General features: G+C 34.9%; 1 protein-coding gene across 1 annotated transcript; it reads left to right on the top strand.

The window, feature by feature from the left end:
- The first annotated feature begins 1471 nt into the window (after positions 1 to 1471).
- LOC144975045 (protein lifeguard 4-like) lies at positions 1472 to 17524 on the top strand. The gene is made up of 7 exons (XM_078918720.1): positions 1472 to 1629; positions 9202 to 9310; positions 11706 to 11811; positions 12952 to 12985; positions 14858 to 14975; positions 15437 to 15482; positions 16720 to 17524. The coding sequence occupies exons 1-7, from the start codon at positions 1494 to 1496 to the stop codon at positions 16918 to 16920; spliced, it is 750 nt and encodes a 249-aa protein (XP_078774846.1). The 5' UTR covers positions 1472 to 1493; the 3' UTR covers positions 16921 to 17524.
- Positions 17525 to 18870: the final 1346 nt, after the last annotated feature.

Genomic DNA, 18870 nt, shown 5'->3' with positions numbered 1-18870 from the left:
TGATGATGATGATGATGATGATGATCATGATGATGATGGTGGTGGTGGTGGTGGTGGTGGTGATGATGATGATGATGATGATGATGATGATGATGATGATGATGATGATGATGATGATGATGATGATGATGATGACGATTCCATGTATCTGCTTGTGTGCGTGTGTTATGCGAATATACTATGTCATGTATGTTCTTCACAATATTGTAAGCACGTTCAACCAAATGACAAATTGCCACCTTATTAAGGACAATAAGGTTTATAGGTAATGATATATTAATATTATTATGATGATTATTTCTCATGGTGTCCGCTTCACACTTTTTCTGAGTTGACATGCACTCTAGCACGGTTTCCTCGAACTCCCCAGCACATGCAAAAAAAAAAAAAAAAAAAAAGTTCGAGGAACTTGATGGGGAAGGGGAAAGGGGTCATTGCGGCAAAGCCTCAGTATAGACTTCGCGACCCGAAAGATACCATGTTCGAATATTATGGTCTCTCAGCATCTACCTCTCACTAACAATTTGCGGCGTGGCGCTGCGGCTGACAACTGGGTTATTCAAGTTTCCCCTTAAAATAGACATCAAGACAAGTTGCTGGTGTGTTTGTGTGTGTGCGGGAAGGGGGTGCTATGTTTCAATATTCATGTAGTGTCGTAGCTAATCATGGCGAGAGCCATGAAATTAGAACAAATGGCGAAGTAGTAAGAATAAGCAGAGAGTTGTCGGTTATGCGAAACGGTGATGGGGTTTGTGAGTGGCTGTGTGTTTGTGTGTGTGTCTTCATGTGTATACGATAAACTCGAACGCAACTGTCAATGTCATAGTAAATCATCAGTGGTCGAAATCACCTGGCTCATTAAAGCAAACAAACAAAAAATCATTCATTGTTTTTTTAAACATTGGCTGGGTGAAATTAGTTCGAGGAAACCGTGTCACAGGAAAAAAAAATAGTTCAAGGAAGGAATGGAAGTTTGATTTAAGAATATTTTGCGTTGGCCATCGAGGCTTCAATGGGCTCATAACGACGTGTACATAGGTACACAAGTGCACGTCGGTTCATAACGGTTAGTTTGACAGTCAGCCAAAGATAAATCTAAAAATAGTCTCTTACTCAAATGCCAGTTTGATGTAATGTAGCATCAAAGTTTTTAAAAAGGCATGTAATATAATGCCATTTTGCTGACTTTTGGCGATTTTTGTTAAAACCACATAGTTTTACTTACTTAGGTAGAATTGGCCTCCTTGGTTAATAGACATACATTTACACAATTGCACAACGTATATAATATCACCCCGAAACAGGCAAGACAAAGTTGAAGTTTTTTATGGCTACGTAATTAAAATATAAAGATTTATTTCTGAAAATAAATTATCAGACTGTGATGCTCTATAGGAGCGTATTAAAAAAATAAATAATTGAGACAATTTGGCTTATTTTGTACTTATAGCAAAAATATTCTGGCATTCTTGACCACATAATAAACAGAAAACATGGCGACGAAGCAAACCACTGAAAGTACAACTCCAATGTTTTCCTCTGGAAAACAGCAACATGGATCCTCTAGCATCGTGGACGATTTCATGTATGGCTCCAATGTCGCTTCTGCTCATATTTACATTCGGATGGGTGAGTTCATTTTCAGATTTTTATTTAGAACATGCACCTTTTGGCAATGACTTGACATATTCATGATCATGGTCATGATGATGACGATGATGACAATTCAATGACGACATCCAAAAATTATCCATTATTATTATTCCATAATTAAAAATCATAATCATTGGGCATAAGGTGTAAAGAAGAATAATGTCATTGTCGAATATTTTTAAGTTGAACAACAACAACACACTCACACAATGCACTTCCACAGAGTATACAGTTGGTAGGCTATTTGGTTAGATATGTAAGTTTGATCTCATACTCATAGTCATTGAGAAACTCGACTCATTGTTGAAACCTATGGACATCAATTTATATATTATTATTATAAAGGAAAGGGCGTTTCAACACAATTCCGTAATAATGTAACTGTATGGCTCTATGATGATGGTCATGTCATACTCATACACAAAAGAATCATTTTTTAGTTCCTTATTGAAAACTGCGAATTAGAAAAACGCTGTGATTATCCCCAGACACCTGTCTGGGGATAATGAAAATTCGTTATCCCCAGACACCTGTCTGGGGATAACCAAAATTCGTTATCCCCAGACATATATTTGAAACTCTGCTCCTTTAAACAATTATCCACATTCCAGAATATGGAATGTTTCCAAATGCACATAGAAATCAGGAAAGTTAATAAAATATCTATAAAAACATAAAATTAACCAACATTAAATCGGTTGTTACTACATATACACAATATGTGTCGACTTCGAAGTGGGTGTCATGGCCGAATGGTTTAGTCGTCTGCCCTGGAAGTTTTACCAGAATCGATGTTGCGGGTTCAAATCCTGGTTCCGCCACAATTTTTTTTTTTTTTTTTTTTTTTTTACATTTCGTCTTCTTTTTACAGAACGGTGAGGGATAAATGTCCCATCCATCCTCCCCCCCCCCCCCCACCTCTTTTTAAAAAAAACTCTCTCTCTCTCTCTCTCTCTCTCTCTCTCTCTCTCCTCTCTCTCTCTCTCTCTCTCTCTCTCTCTCTTAGTTCCTTTCTAGTTTCTAGCAAATTGTCATATTTGTCCTCACTCCGATCTCAACAAGTGACTAAAAAGGATAAGTAATTAAAAAGCAAACAAACAGAAATATTCAGAGAGCGACCAAATGGTCAGATAGAGGAGAAAAAAACAAACAATATTTAAAAAAAAAAATAAACACAATTTTAAGAAGTTCATGCTCAGAAACGGAACAAAAGGTCAAACAAAAAGGAGAGAAGAATAGACTCGCACAAAAAAAAAAGGTGGGGGGGAGAGGATGGATGGGACATTTATCCCTTGCAACGTTCTGTAAAAAGAAGACGGAATTAAAAAATAATAAATAAAAAAATAAAAAAGTGGCGGAACCAGGATTCGAACCCACAACGTCGATTCTGGTAAAACTTCCAGGGCAGACGGTTAAAAAACCATTCGGCCATGACACCCACTTCGAAGTCGACACATATTGCGTATATGTACGAGGGCTCTTTCAGAAATAACCGAAAAATGCCCATTGCTCAGCAACCAGTGGAGATTTTTTAATTCTGTATACGACATGATATCCCTTATTTCCTTACGGATATTCCCAGAAATTATGAAGTGCATCATTTTGCACAATGAATTTCTAGACGATTTTAAAGATGGCGGCCCACCTTGAAACTTGGTCAAGGAGGAAATCAGAACTGTCATACGTTTTTTGAACGCCAAAAGTCTGAATCCTACCGAAATTTATAAAGAACTTCAGAGTGTATATGGTGAGCATGTTATAAGCCGTACACAAGTCTATCACTGGTGTAATTTGTTTGAAGCCAGCCATTCCGACTTGACAGACAGGGAAGGGAGAGGGCGTTCGATAACTGCGACGTCAGAAGACAATGTGAAGCGAGTTGATGAGCTTATTTGTCAAGACAGGAGGTTGAAACTTCATGAAATCGCAAGCAGTCTTAAAATTTCGGAAACTTCTGCCCATAGAATTGTATTTGATGAACTTGGCTACAGAAAAGTCAGCGCAAGATGAGTTCCTAAGCAATTGACAGACAATCATAAAGAACAAAGATTGGACATCTGCAGGGAACTTTTGAGAAGAAGCAAGAGCTCACCCAGGGTTCACGGGCATACTGCCAACGCCGGCGGAGACTTTCTCGGGTACGATGTGACTTTTCTTGACAGCATAGTCACCGGTGATGAGACTTGGTTGCACCATTGCACCCCAGAAACAAAGCAAGATTCGATGACATGGAAACATCCATCCTCACCTGTCGCAAAGAACTTCAAAGTCATGCGGTCAGCAAAGAAAATAATGGGAACTGTTTTCTGGGACAGTCGTGGTGTTATTCTGTCCGAAACCTTACAACCTGGAGAAACAATCAATGCTGCAAGGTACTGCCAAACTCTTGACAAGCTTATGGAGGCCATTCGCAGAAAGCGCCCAGGGCAGTTGACCAACGGGTCATTTTGCAACACGACAACGCTACACCCCACACAGCACGAGTAACGCAAGGTTGGCTAGAGAAATATGGATGGGAGATTTTGCCACACCCACCACACAGTCCAGACCTCGCACCATCTGATTATCACCTCTTTGGCCACTGAAACGTGAGCTGGCAGGAAAGCGCTTTGATGTCGATGAAGAGCTTGTTGACCATGTGCGGAAATGGCTACAAAACCTTGACGGAAATTTCTTCCGAGAGGGTATCTATTCCATGGTGCGGCGTTGGCAGAAGTGTGTCAACAGACTTGGCTGTTACGTAGAGAAATGAAGGACGAGTCAAGGTATGAACACGTGCAAGAATTTTGTTGATAGCATAAAAAATGCGGATTTTACAGGCATTTTTCGGTTAATTATGAAAGAGCCCTCGTAGTAACAACTGATTTAATGTTGGTTAATTTTATGTTTTTATAGATATTTTATTAACTTTCCTTATTTCTATGTGCATTCGGAAACATTCCATATTCTGGAATGTGGCTAATTGTTTAAAAGAGCGGAGTTGCAAATATGTGTCTGAGGATAACGACCACCCCCCCCCCCCCCCCCCCCGGCGTAAAACTGTATTTTCGTTTATGGAACTGTTTCTTTATGTAAAGAGGCGAGTTTTTTCTTCTATTTGTTTTTGTTGCTGTTCTTTCTTTCTTTTCTTTTATTTTTTTTTATTGGGGGGGGGGGGAGAGGTTATTTTTTAGGTAATAATCACCCCCCCCCCCTCCCCACCCACATGAAAAATATGTCAGAGAAGAGACTGCAAGTTGTGGCCGGTTGCCCACACATATTTAACTTTATTTTTTAACAATAGTATTTTTAGATTTTTGCTAGGAAATAACGATTTTGGTCTTCTGACTCAAAACCAGTGGAACTGTTTCTTGTACTATTATTATGTTGAGGACAGCAGTTTTCGTTGCTGTTGTTGTTGTTGTTGTTGTTGTTGTTGTTGTTGTTGTTGTTTTGTTTGTTGTTTTTTGTTTGTTGTTTTTTGTTTTTATGCTTTGCAGTACAACGACGAATACAAAGCCTTTTCTCAAGGGTTTTACGGCGCTTGCAACACATTTAGGTCACATCAGTGTCGGTAAAAGGAAGAAAATAGGATAGTTTTAAAAACACCATCCAAGTGCAGCGGCTTTTTCTCTTTGATCTTGTATCACGGTCTCCCTTGCGCCAAACACCTTGGTCGTTTGTTGGTTCCCACCCCCCCCCCAACCTTCCCCCGTCATCAGTTTATAATTTTCTCTTATACCTAGAACAGAGCTCCGCATTCACTATTACCTAATATTAAATGACACTGACCCTGCCCCACCCCGTCCGGAGCCATCCGGTGCCCCAGGAGAGCCGTCCGGAGGTCATCTAAAGCATTCTCAAGCCATCCGGAGGTCCTTAGACCTGTACGAACCTTTCCAGAAATCTTCTGCCTTCCGAAAGCTCCTCAAATTATGCCAGACGGCTTTTAGTAATATGGCCACTGAATACTAAGGGCCTCCGGATGGCTTGAGAATGCTTTAGATGTCCCCCGGACGGCATTTAGTAGGACCCGAAAACAGGGACGTTTTTAAAAAGTGAGTCTGCCTTGGATCTGAGACTGAGTCTGAGATAAGTTCGTTTGAGAAGAAGCTTTTCACTAAAGTCAATGAAGAGAAGAAAAGAAGAAAAAAAGAGGGGTGTGGATGGGGGGATTTTTCTCTGTTCACAGAATTCAGTTATACGAATTGTTTATTTTATATTATTGAAGCCTGCATATTTTTTTATAATGCATATTCACCTAACCTTAATGAATATTTTTCATTTTTAAAATGCATAAAACCATGGGGCCAGATATATGGTGGGAGAATTTTTTAAAAACGGAAAAAAATCATGACGCTATTTTAATACGAAATGGAATGGAAATCAGAGTATTGTACAAGCAACAAGAACAAAACTTCGAGATAATTACTGTCAAGTTTTATTTTAAAAAATGCTCTATTGCTTAACTATTTTTAGAATTCCCCCCCCCCCCCCCGAAAATTCACACCCGTGAGCAAAAAAATAGACTTTTCTTACTCAAACAAAAAAGTAACAAGTGAGCTCTACAACACAGTGTTTAGTATTTATAGCTGTAATCAAAGAATTTCTATAAATTTCGTGATGTACAAGAAAAATAAGAATGAGAAAATTGTCGGTTACATCGTAACGAATGTGACGATTTTCCTATGGGTGGTAAGGAGAGGGTTAAAGAAACTACGCCCGTTATTCCAAAGTTATATAAAAATCACGATATTACGAAAAATCAGTCTTGTTATTTAATATTAGATAACAATGCATGTGGAGCCCTCTTTAGACAAGGAGAAAAAATTATAAGCTGGTGGTGGAGGAAGGCGGGTGGAGTGGGGCGATCCACAAACAACCGAGATGTTGGGTGCAAGGGAGACTATGATACGTGATCAAAAAAGAAAAAGTCACCGACAATTACATAAATGAAAACACGGCTTTACTCAGGGGGCCAAAATCATGGTCTATCTTGCCAAAATTAAATTTAAAAAAGAAGAGTACAAAAATAACTTTCGTATGGGGAGGGGGTGGGGGGTAGGGGTATGATAATAATGTTAGCTACAAAGCCTAAAACCAAACAAAACAATATATAAAAAAGACATAAATAGAATTTTAAACAAAACAAAACAAAAAAAAACAAACAATCCACAACATGAAGGAGCAGTTCTATAAATGAATACACCGTTAACCTAGCAAAAACTAAAAATATTGTTTAAAAAAAAATTTAAAAATTAAATTTTGTGCGGCCGATAACTTGCAATCTCTTTTCTGACATTTTTTGGCATGATGATATAGAGCCAAACCCCCCCCCCCCCCCCCCCCCCCCCCCCCCCCCAAAAAAAAAACCCAACAAAATAACAAATAATAAAAGCAAAAACAGCAACAAAAACAAACAGGCAAGTAATAAATAGATAGAAGAAAAAACTCGCCTCTTCAACTTAAAGAAACAGTTCAATTAACGAAAATACAGTTTTACACCGGGAGACCAAAATCTTGGTCTCCCTAGACACTTCCTTTTAGAAAGTTAGGTATAGTTATGCAGGTATCATTATTTTCCTTACTATCCGGGCACCTAGCCTCAGGATCTACGTACACGGTAACATGTATACACGGTAACCTTGAATCTCGCCTTTAATGGGTTAAATTGTGTTGTTTGATTTTTTAAAATAACACACACACACACACACATACAGAGCGGGGTCCATCCATTGCTTGTATTGCAGTGGCAAACCAGTTATCGGAGCTACCTTGTATGTAGATCCTGAGGCTAGGTGCCCGGTTACCGTGTACGTAGACACTTTAGGTTATTGCCAGACAGTGTTCATGTCCATGGATCAAAGTCTGTTGGATGTGGCCAGGAGGCCGGCATATCAAAATATTTTAATTTTTGACATGGCTGGCGATTAAAAAGTCCTGGATTAGTAAATTGCTGGCCAGAGTTTCCACTGATTTTGCTGTGTCAAACATTTTCCTCAATGAAACATGTTATTATACCAGAGGACTTACCATGAAACCATAATCCTATTTACAGTCATGTCTACTCTGCGACAGCCTTGATAGTCTCTTCCGCATGGTCAAATGAAGAGAAGTGACATTGTTTTAAGTTACTTTAGTATACTTTTTATAGACAATACTGAGGTTGGTAAAAATGGGTATAATATAAATGGAATATTAATAAGTAGCAAATATTTTTACCATATTAAATTAAAGTATTAATTTCAATTAGATGTATTTTAAAAATTATTTTGTTCTTTCCAATGAACATAAGGTAATACATTATTTTTATTAAATTACTTTTTCTAAGCAGTAGAGAATATCTGTGTTGCTGATCTGGTAATGAAAATCAATGATATTTAACTTTTGCTAACTTTCTGTGTTTCTCAATCCATTTTGTAATTCATGATGATTGCGAATCGTAATGAAGATATTGACAGCAAAATTTACAGTTTGGCAATTGGATCGCACTCTTTTGACACAACACATAAGTTCTGAAAGCTTATGATGAAGTTATAATTATAATGTTTGGCTTTCTCAGACAGTTATTGAAGTATGTTAAGATATTGGCTTCAAAAAGATCAACTGCCCTCACAGTTACAAATTTTAACCTGTTTTTATTTGATTCATCAAATATAGTAGGGATGTCTCTGCCTTGTTTTAGTTAGTCTATTTTGTTTTGCTGTGGCGAATAACGAAACGAAGTATGCACAAAACATTGCTCCCAGAATGTCGCTGACTTGCATTCTTTTTCATCAAATTGTACCTTTTGTATTTAGTATTTATCACCCACTTTATAAGAGGGTTTAGGTGACTCAATCATCAACCATCAGAAGTATCTAATTTATAGAATTTTGCTTCAAAACGCAATCTCTGAAAAATTAGGAAACCAATTTTCTCAGCCCATTTTTGCATTATATTATATAAAGTAGAAGTTTTTTACTAAAAGAAATCCATTCAGATTTAAAGGAGAGAGAGTCTTTTGATTTTTCTATCATTGAAATTTTTTATAAACTGATCTAGGGGGTGCGGTTAAGTTAGCTTCATGTAATAAATCTCTTTTGTGTTACCAATTAGAATTGCAGTAAAGGCAACTGTAAACTTGAAATCTTGCATAAAGGAGGTTGATTTTAATGGTTCATGTTCATTTTATTACAGAACTTGGATAGTCTTAAATGGATTGAACTGCTTCTAAAATAGATATAGTATTTCATTGACCAGCATTTTTAAACATAGACGGTTTGATATCTGGTTAGGTGGCAGCTTGATATTTGAGGAGTCTTGATGTGATTATGTAATTGATCAGATTTTTAAAAACACCCCCCTCTCCCCCATATGAAAAAGTAGTTGAGTATAATCTAATACTTTGTTGTTGATTAGCACCTTACTGAAAAGATAGTTGAGTCTACCTACAAACAGAAACAGGTATTAATTCCACATGGCTTGAGGGTTCACGAGTCAGATACCTTATCTAAATCTCAATGCACCTTATAATGCTGGATTGATCACATGCATTCTGAAAGTTGATTCTTTTACTCTTGTTCACAGGCTTCATGCGAAAAGTATATGGAATTTTGGCAGCCCAGCTCGTCGTTACCACCATTGTCTCGGCTCTCTTCATGATGAGCGAGACCCTGCAAACTTTTGTTCAAACCAAGTAAGTTCCTTTCAATATTTTATTTATACATATTGATCACACTTTTTTGGAATAGGATTACTATGAAATTGATATTATCTTGGCTGGACAAGAAAAGATAAAGTGAGAGAAGAACGGATTCGAAGGTTGACTGAATTTAAGAATGTATCAGTAAAAGATGAGAGAAGATAGATTTAGATGGTTTGGACATGTTAAGAGATGAGAGAGGGAGTATGTGGGAAAGAAAGTATTAGATAAACAATCAACTGGAAAGAGAGCAAAGGAATGCCTGAAGACAAGATGTAGATATACAATCAACTGGAAAGAGAAAAAAGGAATTCCTGAAGACTAGATGTAGATATACAATCAACTGGAAAGAGAAAAAAGGAATGCCTGAAGACTAAATGTAGATATACAATCAACTGGAAAGAGAAAAAAGGAATGCCTGAAGACTAAATGTAGATATACAATCAACTGGAAAGAGAAAAAAGGAATTCCTGAAGACTAGATGTAGATATACAATCAACTTGAAAGGGAAAAAAGGAATGCCTGAAGACTAGATATAGATATACAATCAACTTGAAAGGGAAAAAAGGAATTCCTGAAGACTAGATATAGATATACAATCAACTTGAAAGAGAAAAAAGGAATGCCTGAAGACTAGATATAGATATACAATCAACTGGAAAGGGAAAAAAGGAATGCCTGAAGACTAGATATAGATATACAATCAACTGGAAAGGGAAAAAAGGAATTTCTGAAGACTAGATATAGATATACAATCAACTTGAAAGGGAAAAAAGGAATGCCTGAAGGCTAGATGTAGATATACAATCAACTTGAAAGGGAAAAAAGGAATGCCTGAAGACCAGATATAGATACAATCAACTTGAAAGAGAAAAAAGGAATGCCTGAAGACTAGATATAGATATACAATCAACTGGAAAGGGAAAAAAGGAATTCCTGAAGACTAGATATAGATATACAATCAACTTGAAAGGGAAAAAAGGAATGCCTGAAGGCTAGATGTAGATATACAATCAACTTGAAAGGGAAAAAAGGAATGCCTGAAGACTAGATATAGATACAATCAACTTGAAAGAGAAAAAAGGAATGCCTGAAGACTAGATATAGATATACAATCAACTTGAAAGGGAAAAAAGGAATGCCTGAAGACTAGATGGTTCGATAGGGTGAAGGATGATAAGAAGAAGATGATGCATTTAACTAAGATGCATGGAGATGTGGCACTCACTATAGCAACCTTGCAAGATGCGGGATAATCTGAAAGAAGAAGAAGAAGATGTTATCTTCAATACTTTTTGTGACCCTTAGCCTTAAGTTATATCCGGCTGAATCTGATGCACAAACTGATTAGAATTGCAAAATCTGGGTTAGACCAGGAAACTTCATTCATTCTCCTCATAAGAGAAATTGGTTTGATTCAGATTTCATGAATTGATTTTTAAAAATTCATTTTTCACTCTCATATTTTACCAATTAGGGTTTTATTTGAATTCAGAGATATTTTTCAATTTATGTGACTGAGATTCCAATTCCTTCAAACAAGGGTTTGAGTCTCAGATTATTTTACACAGTTTTTGCCCTGGTAATCTTCAACAGGGCATTTTACCAGATTCAGTAACAGATACCAAAGTAAAAGGAAATGTGCTCAAAGCATGCAATTTATGGCCATACTTCATAAACTTTATCAAACAATCTATGTTATTTCTCCAGTCCAGTTTACCCTGTGGAATTTTATTTTCATTTTTTTTTCTTCAAGTCGACTGCTCTGTGTACTCGTTTCTTTACACTATTATCCAGCGTGACAATGTGTGTATCAATTATTCCGCCTTGATTTATTTAAAAAGGCAATTTGTTGTTAGATAATATGAAAGGAGACAACCCTTACAACTAAATATGGATAGGACATTCCCTTGTCATTATCCATCCTAATCACTAATGTCATTGTACATGCCTTGTCCCACAGCATCCCCCTTATCCAATGGTTTTAGTTTTCTTTTAGTTTTTCTGTGTTGTTTTTATTTTTTCTTGTGAGTTCTATTTTTTATGAAAAATCAGAACAATTGTGTATGAAACGGTGCTAGACAAAACAAGAAAGAAAAATTTAAGCAAAAAAAAATCCCCAAAATCAGTCTGCCTCGACTGGGGATTGAACCTCAGACCTGATTACGGGTAAGATGTGCTACCATTACACCACAGAGGTTCCTGATAGTTGGGGCAATTTTAATTCCTATATTGCTCACAAGGGTATGCACTTTACATTGAGACTTTTTATGAAATGTTTTAATTTCAACTACTATTTTATCTTAACACACTCATAATCATAGGTATAATTTAAATGATTATGATGATTGAGTACCTTATTTTATATTTCTTTTATTTCATTTTACAGCCATTGGATGCTAACATTAAGTCTGTTTGGTACATTTGGCCTTCTATTTGCTTTGATGTGGAAAAGACATGAAGTGCCAACGAACTACATTTTGCTTGGAATCTTTGTAAGTGTTTCTAAAAGCTACTTACATGGTCACATTGAGTGTTCTTTTGTTGTGATAATTTAGACAAAAATGTTAGGTATGAACTTAGAGTTGAATTTGATTTTTCACTTGTCTGGTTATTTTTTCTTGCAAACAAGACCAGATAACTGCTAGTAGACTGTGCTATTCTGTGATCTCTGAGCGGGATTCACCAATCAGTTTGTAGTACCTCATACTGAAAAGCTGTCTGATCTCTATATATTTTACCTTGTCATAGCTGCTACTATTTCTTGGTTTCTTGAATTCGTCTTGACAATTCTGGATTGTTGCTCCTCATTTTGGCAAATTTTAAAAAGCTTTCATATATAGAAGATCAATTTTGAAATTATTTATATATTTTTATTTCAAACATGTTAGCACATTTATAAACTGAACGATGATAGAAGGTCAAACCCCGGTATTATTAATTCATTACTGTAGGGACTTGTTCATTGACACTGCCAGTGTTCAGATTTATTCTTCTAGTAATGGAAAAATAATTGGTCGTCATATATGATGGTTTTTTAGTGTTATGAAACTAATTTGTCCTTATATATTATATGATTGTTGGGTTTCCAGATGTTTCAATTGGTAGAGCACTCTGCTCACAGGCAAAGGGACTGGTAATACCTCTGGCATAGTCAATGTCTTTTCTGACTTCTGTTCATCCAACAGGAATAAGGTTTCTCTGTCTATTGGGGAGTCCTTTTTGAAGGTAGCAACCAATAATTGTCTGTCTTAAATGATACAGATCAAGGTAAATCATGAGCATTACGGGCCATTTGGAATATATACAGTACATAATGATTTGTATAAATTAAGGAGGCAGTCAGTATGACAACTAACATAGTGCTGCATTGGCTATTTTAGTCTTCTTAGAGAGAGACCCTAAGGTGAAATTTCTTCTTAGGATTATGAAAGAAATTTTCTCAATATCTGTATTACACAAAAATCATTGACTATTCACCCTACATTTTACCAACTACTTTGCTTAAATCAATTTTGCAACTTTCATCCTATTTTCAGTATTGATTAAATTGAACATTTGCCTGCAGTCAATAAGGGGATAATGACTTGATATCATGTATTTTCTTCTTATGTATTTTTTTTTCTTAACTACAGACCCTTTTTGAAGCCTACTCTGTTGGAGTTGTTGGTGAGTAAGCGCAATCACTTCACTAATCCTTTTGTTGTTAATTGTTGGGCTTTAAATGGTTAATAAAAATGTCATTTATTAAGAAAATGTATCTCTAATTTTTAGCAGTCACACTAGGCGTTAATGAAATCTAGTGTATATATAGATATATATCAGGCTGAGAATCTTCCGCCTAAAGGCAGATTTCCACCTAAATGGTAGTTTATCTCCACCCATCCCCATCACAATTCCTCCTTTTTCAAATTTCTTTTCTGATAAAAAGTGATTTGGAGAATTTCTCAGAAATTTTCCACTGAATTTGCTGTGTCAAGCATTTTCCTCAAAAACCACAAAATCAGCATTATGTCTTATGTCATATTTTGGTAACAACAAGAGATGAAGTCAGTGAGTAGAAAAGTGCCAGAAGACAATAGAGAATAAAAAATTTTCGCGGCGGTGATGGGGTTTGAACCTGTGACCTTATTGGTACGACAACTCTGCCTCATTACTAGAGGTCTCTCTCACCGACTACTGGAGACCGCGGGTCCAACACACAACCACCGCGAAGTTAGCTGGCCAGCAATTAAGCTTAATAGCCAATATTCTCAACACAAACATATAACATAGAAACAATTGAGACATTGAGTTTGAGTATGCTCCGGTATATGGGGTGAATCAAACCCCATCACCGCCGCGAAAATTTTTTATTCACTATTGTCTTCTTGCACTTTTCTACTCACTTCATCTCTTGTTGTTACCAACATAAGTGCCTGCTCCACTCACTTTTCTGAATTAAAAATATATATCTTTTAATTTGTTATTACTTGCAAAAATTATTTGTTTTTTCTTGATGGTTACTACTTGGCAGATTTAAATTGTCTGTTACATTCGATCATGTAATTGGAAAACCAGACATTGACCTGTTCTGATTCTGGAACATTTATCTTTTCTAAGGCTGAGACAGAATATTGCCCAGTGCTGACTTAATCTAACGTAAAAAGTGAGGCTGTGTTAAATAGGCTATTTAATCAAAAATTGAATAGAAAGCGTATGTTCCTAATATAATAATTTTAATTATTAAAGGCTTAGATTACCAACTTTCTGTAGTGTCTTCTATCCCCTTATATCTGTTTGCCGAGTTGCTTTCTGTCTTTGTCTTGGAATGGGATTACTTAGTTTTGTCCTGGCCCTGGCCCTGGCCGGAGTCCTTGACTGAGAGGGAAACAGTCAAATGTATAATTATAGTTTTGGGAGATGATATTTTTTTCCTTGCGAATCATCTCTCTGTTATGTATTGTTAGTTATGTATTCTATTTAAGATGTATTCTGTAAACATTTGAGTGTATTCCTCTTAGTGGGATCCTGTGCTGATGTCTGGATGAGACTTTAAGGTGACCTCAAACTAAGTTCATTGTTGATATGCTCTTGGTATCTGCTACATCTGTTCCATATTTGACCCAATTCCCCTTTGTACTTTGTCTTACTTTTTCTTGGGTGCTTTGATCGTAAATCTAGAATATTTTTTCTATTCCATTTTCTTCCTTTTACTGGCACTGATATGACCTAGATGTGTCGTAAGCGCCTTAAAACCCTTTTAAACAAACAATCAACTTTGTCATAGTTTGCCCAGTTTATATATTATTTGTGGATTCAAAGAGAGAATGCCAATTGAGCATACAAATGTGTTTTGAAGTGCTTTGCCCAGTGACATAATGCTGGAGCCAGAATTTTATGTTATTGTTACCTGCTTGATCACAGGCCTTGGTCAATGTCAATTAAATTTGCAGTTAGTGGGAAGTTTGAAATGATTAATAAAGAGTGATGGTTATGCAGCTTAATTTCATTTTTCCGTGGTGTTTTTTTAAAGGCAAGCTTTTCTTTGTTATTTTTCAGTGACATTCTACAAAGTGCCCTCAGTAGTGGAAGCATTCCTGCTAACTGTAGGACTCACTGTGGGACTTATTCTATACACTCTTCAAAGCAAAAGAGATTTTTCATCATGGCATGCTGGGTAGGTAGACTATGATTTATTCTTACTTAGGGCTTTGATTTTGCAAGAATTTTTTTAATCGTCTGAAGTGAGTTGTAAATAATAATAATGATAACAACAGCAACAACAACAACGACAATGATGATGATGATAATAATAAAAATAATAATAATCATAATTTAAGTGTGTTGTGGAGATGGAGTGGCTCACATCTGTCACATATGCATATATATACCTTTTGGGACCGCGTGGCTCAGCAGTAGAGTCTTTGCTTCGTACCCACTGAAAGGTACCGAGTTCGATCACCCATCTCTGTGTTGTGTGGCCTTGAGCAAGTCACCTCGCACTAGCTCAATTTGCAGCGCTGCACTGCAGCTGATGCCTCGGTTATTTTAGAAAATGAATGCAAATGTGATATAAAATGATTTTGATATTAACTGTTTCTTTCTAAATTCTTTTTTTTTTTTTTCTTCTCTAAATAGTGCCATGATGGGCTTGTATGCTTTACTAATTGCTGGTTTTGTACAGGTATGTATAGACAGATGAAATGTGCTTAAACTGATTTCTCTATGAATGATTTTGATAAATACTAAATTAAATAAAGAAGACATACTTTTTTCTTCTCATTGATTTTGAAATAGAAATAAACAAACATTCTGTACTACATCTAATTTTACATCATAAATATCTAACAACGTTTTTAGACAAAACAAACATCATTGATACTTTAATTTAAACATAATGAACATACGCAATGGCCAAATATTCGTTCCATAATTTATATTTTTTTTTAAAGCACAGTCTAGACTTATTTACACTAATTTATAAAATTCATATGATTTATTTTATAAGATAATTAACATTAAACAGGTTTTTAAAGTTGAAATATTTTAAAGAATAGATCTTACTTAAAAGCTTATTTAATTTTGATCGTATACAAAAACCATATAATATCATTGCTTTTTACTCAATTAAAAATTAAAAAAAAAAATATATATATATATATAGTTTTCAATTTTTTGTCATTGATTTTAACTTATTTACACGAATTTATAATACTCAATATACAAATCAATTTACACATTTTATTACTTTCACGTTATACATACTTGGGGGGGGGGGGCGAAGTGGCAGAGTGTTTAAGGCATTGCACTGTGATCCGGATGACCCGGGTTCGAGCCCCGCTTCAGGCACTTTCGTTTTTTTCCTTGAGCAAGATTATTAACCCCCAATTTGCTCACTTGGACAACATGGGTGATTCCTGTTGACATCAGACATCTTGATTGCTGAGTTATCTATATTCTTTCGTGGAATGCCTAGGCGACGATATCTTATGATATCGTGGTGCAAAAGGCATCATTTTTTTTATATACATACTTATACCACCTAGTTATTTGCTTACTTATTATCATGCCTGTACAAAAAAGTTCCTTTGGATGAATAAAGTATTATTATTATTATTATTATTATTATTATTATTATTATTATTATTATTATTATTATTATTATTATTATTATTATTATTATTATTATTATTATTATTATTATTATTATTTTATTTATTTATTTATTTTTTTCTTTTCGTTCTGCCTTGATTTCAACTTCTAATGTCGCTTTTTGTTCATTTTTTAATTAATTATTTACCTTCTACTTCTAAACAAATTTTAGCTGATCTTGGCCTTAGTTTGGAAATGTACACCAGTTTGTTTAGAGCATTATACATTTGGAGTACTTACTGATTCTATTCACATTCTATTCACAACAGATTCTCCTCCCAGTTCCTATGCTCCATTTGGCTGTAAGTTTCTGCGGAGCTGCTTTATTTTGTGTGTTTATTGTGGTGGATACCCACCTCATCATGACAAAGCTCTCCCCTGAGGAGTACATCCTGGCCTCCATCAACCTTTATCTAGACGTTCTCAACCTGTTTCTCTACATCCTCAGAATACTTGGAGAACGCAAATAAGCTGCAATTAGTTCATGATTGAGATATGGATGGAATTAATTTATTTAATTGATTAATTAATTAATTAATCTATTTATTTATTGGTATATTTCTATTATTTTTTGAAAAATCCTTAATTTTCTTGGTTTAGGAGAATGCATTTCTCACACTTTTAGTAAAAACATATTTAAACAATGTCTCTTTTTTTTGTTTTTTGTTTTTTTACATTGGAGCAACACTCACAAATCTCTCAGCTCTTTAAATCAATTAGAAACTCCCATGCAGAGGTTTGATCTAGGGTCAGAGGACTTAAAAGGTGACAAATGCATGACTTCGATATATTGTTGGAGTATAAATTTGATTCAAATTAATTCAAAATCTCAAAAGTTTAGAGGTATTCATTTGAGATTTGCTGCTGGAAAATATTTTTTTTATCAACAATTTTATGATGTGCTGCGAAATTTCAGGAAATTGCAAGCACATCATTTTATTCAGAATATCAAAATACTGCTGTGTTCGAAATTAATTTACCCAAAGAAGCAATTAATGTCTCGTTTGAGGATAACCTACCTACATTAAGTTTCTTCTCAGCATACATTTTTTTTCTTCTTTTGTACTTCCTCAATGTTGCAGACATGCTTTTTCTTCTTCTTTTGATTCAATATATATATATATATATATATATATGTATGTATATATATGTGTGTGTTCTTGTTGTTGTTGTTGTTGTTGTTGTTGTTTGAATTCATTTCCCAAAATGTTTTAAAACACAAATTCAAATGAGGAAAAGTGGCAATTATAAGGATTGTAGTAATAAATATTGATTGGAAATTTAACATTACTAATATTCCAGACTCTTTATTATGAATTCATAATTGTGTCAAGAACCATATCCCTGCGATTGAGATACTTTTGCAAAGATGATTATTATGATTCATTGCATTACTGGTATTTTATCTTATTCCTACTCAGACATAATCAAGTATATATTTTCATAATTATCTTTGTTCAGCTCATTTTTGAATGAAGTGCTATAGGGTAACTCAGAACTTAAATGATGTTGTGATGTGATAGCGAAGATGAAGATATTAATGTTGTGGGCTAAAAAAAACTAAACAACCAAATGTGCTCTTTTTCAAATAAAAATTATGTTAAGAATTTCCAATAATAATTTTAAATCTTTGAACTTTGTGCAGTTGGACATGCTGTTGTTGTTATTATAATTATAAGAATAAGAATGATTATTATAATTATTAATTTATTTTATCATTATTATTATTATTATTATTATTATTATTATTATTATTATTATTATTATTATTATTGTCTTCATCATCGTCATTCTTTCTTTTTATGACTGATTGATCATTAAAGATATTTCTTTGTCATTATTGAAAACGTGACAATTGACATACCTTGGCAGATTTGTCTTTTATACTTTGGACATACGAATTTGTTATCTATATTTGTTACCTTTCTTTTTTTTCCCCCAAATCTGGCCAAATTTGGATTCCAGATTCGAAATTTTGACAAGACTGAAAAGGAAAACATTATATTCATATAATATATATGAATATTTCTATGTTTTACTAACGTGTTTTCAATTTGGGATCATGCCACATATTTTCCGAAACATTTGAAAGTAAAATATGGTTTGAATATGGAAATTCTGTATGACTGTGTATTGCAGCCTTTTAAAGAAAAATTGGCCGGGGGTAGTTGGGGACAATGGAAATGTTTGTAGTTGCTTGTGGTAGGGTTGGATTAGGCTTACTTTTACTTTTTATCATTTGTTTTCTAATTCATTTCCAAACCAACAATCATAATTCTGATTTCTTCCTTTTTTGTTTGTTTTCCTTTTATTTTGCATTACTTGCTGACGGGTTTAGGTATTTATTTTTTTTATCTCTGAATTTGAGGTTTACCTTATATCCCTAAAATTACTCAAGACACGGTTTCTCTCTTTTTAAT

This window comes from Berghia stephanieae, chromosome 6 (assembly GCF_034508935.2).
Source record: "Berghia stephanieae isolate SIO BIC M18660-M18661 chromosome 6, UCSD_Bste_1.3, whole genome shotgun sequence".
In the NCBI taxonomy this organism is placed as follows: domain Eukaryota; kingdom Metazoa; phylum Mollusca; class Gastropoda; order Nudibranchia; family Aeolidiidae; genus Berghia; species Berghia stephanieae.
Note: the sequence above shows the minus strand (reverse complement) of the source record. Positions and strands in the feature narration are given on the sequence as shown.

Bases quoted from the DNA above. Each gene is read 5' to 3' on its own strand.
- LOC144975045 (XM_078918720.1), top strand. From the start codon at position 1,494: ATGGCGACGAAGCAAACCACTGAAAGTACAACTCCAATGTTTTCCTCT. The intron at 12,986-14,857 runs GTGAGTAAGCGC...GTTATTTTTCAG, and splicing joins CTACTCTGTTGGAGTTGTTG to TGACATTCTACAAAGTGCCC. The intron at 14,976-15,436 runs GTAGGTAGACTA...TTCTCTAAATAG, and splicing joins TTTTCATCATGGCATGCTGG to TGCCATGATGGGCTTGTATG.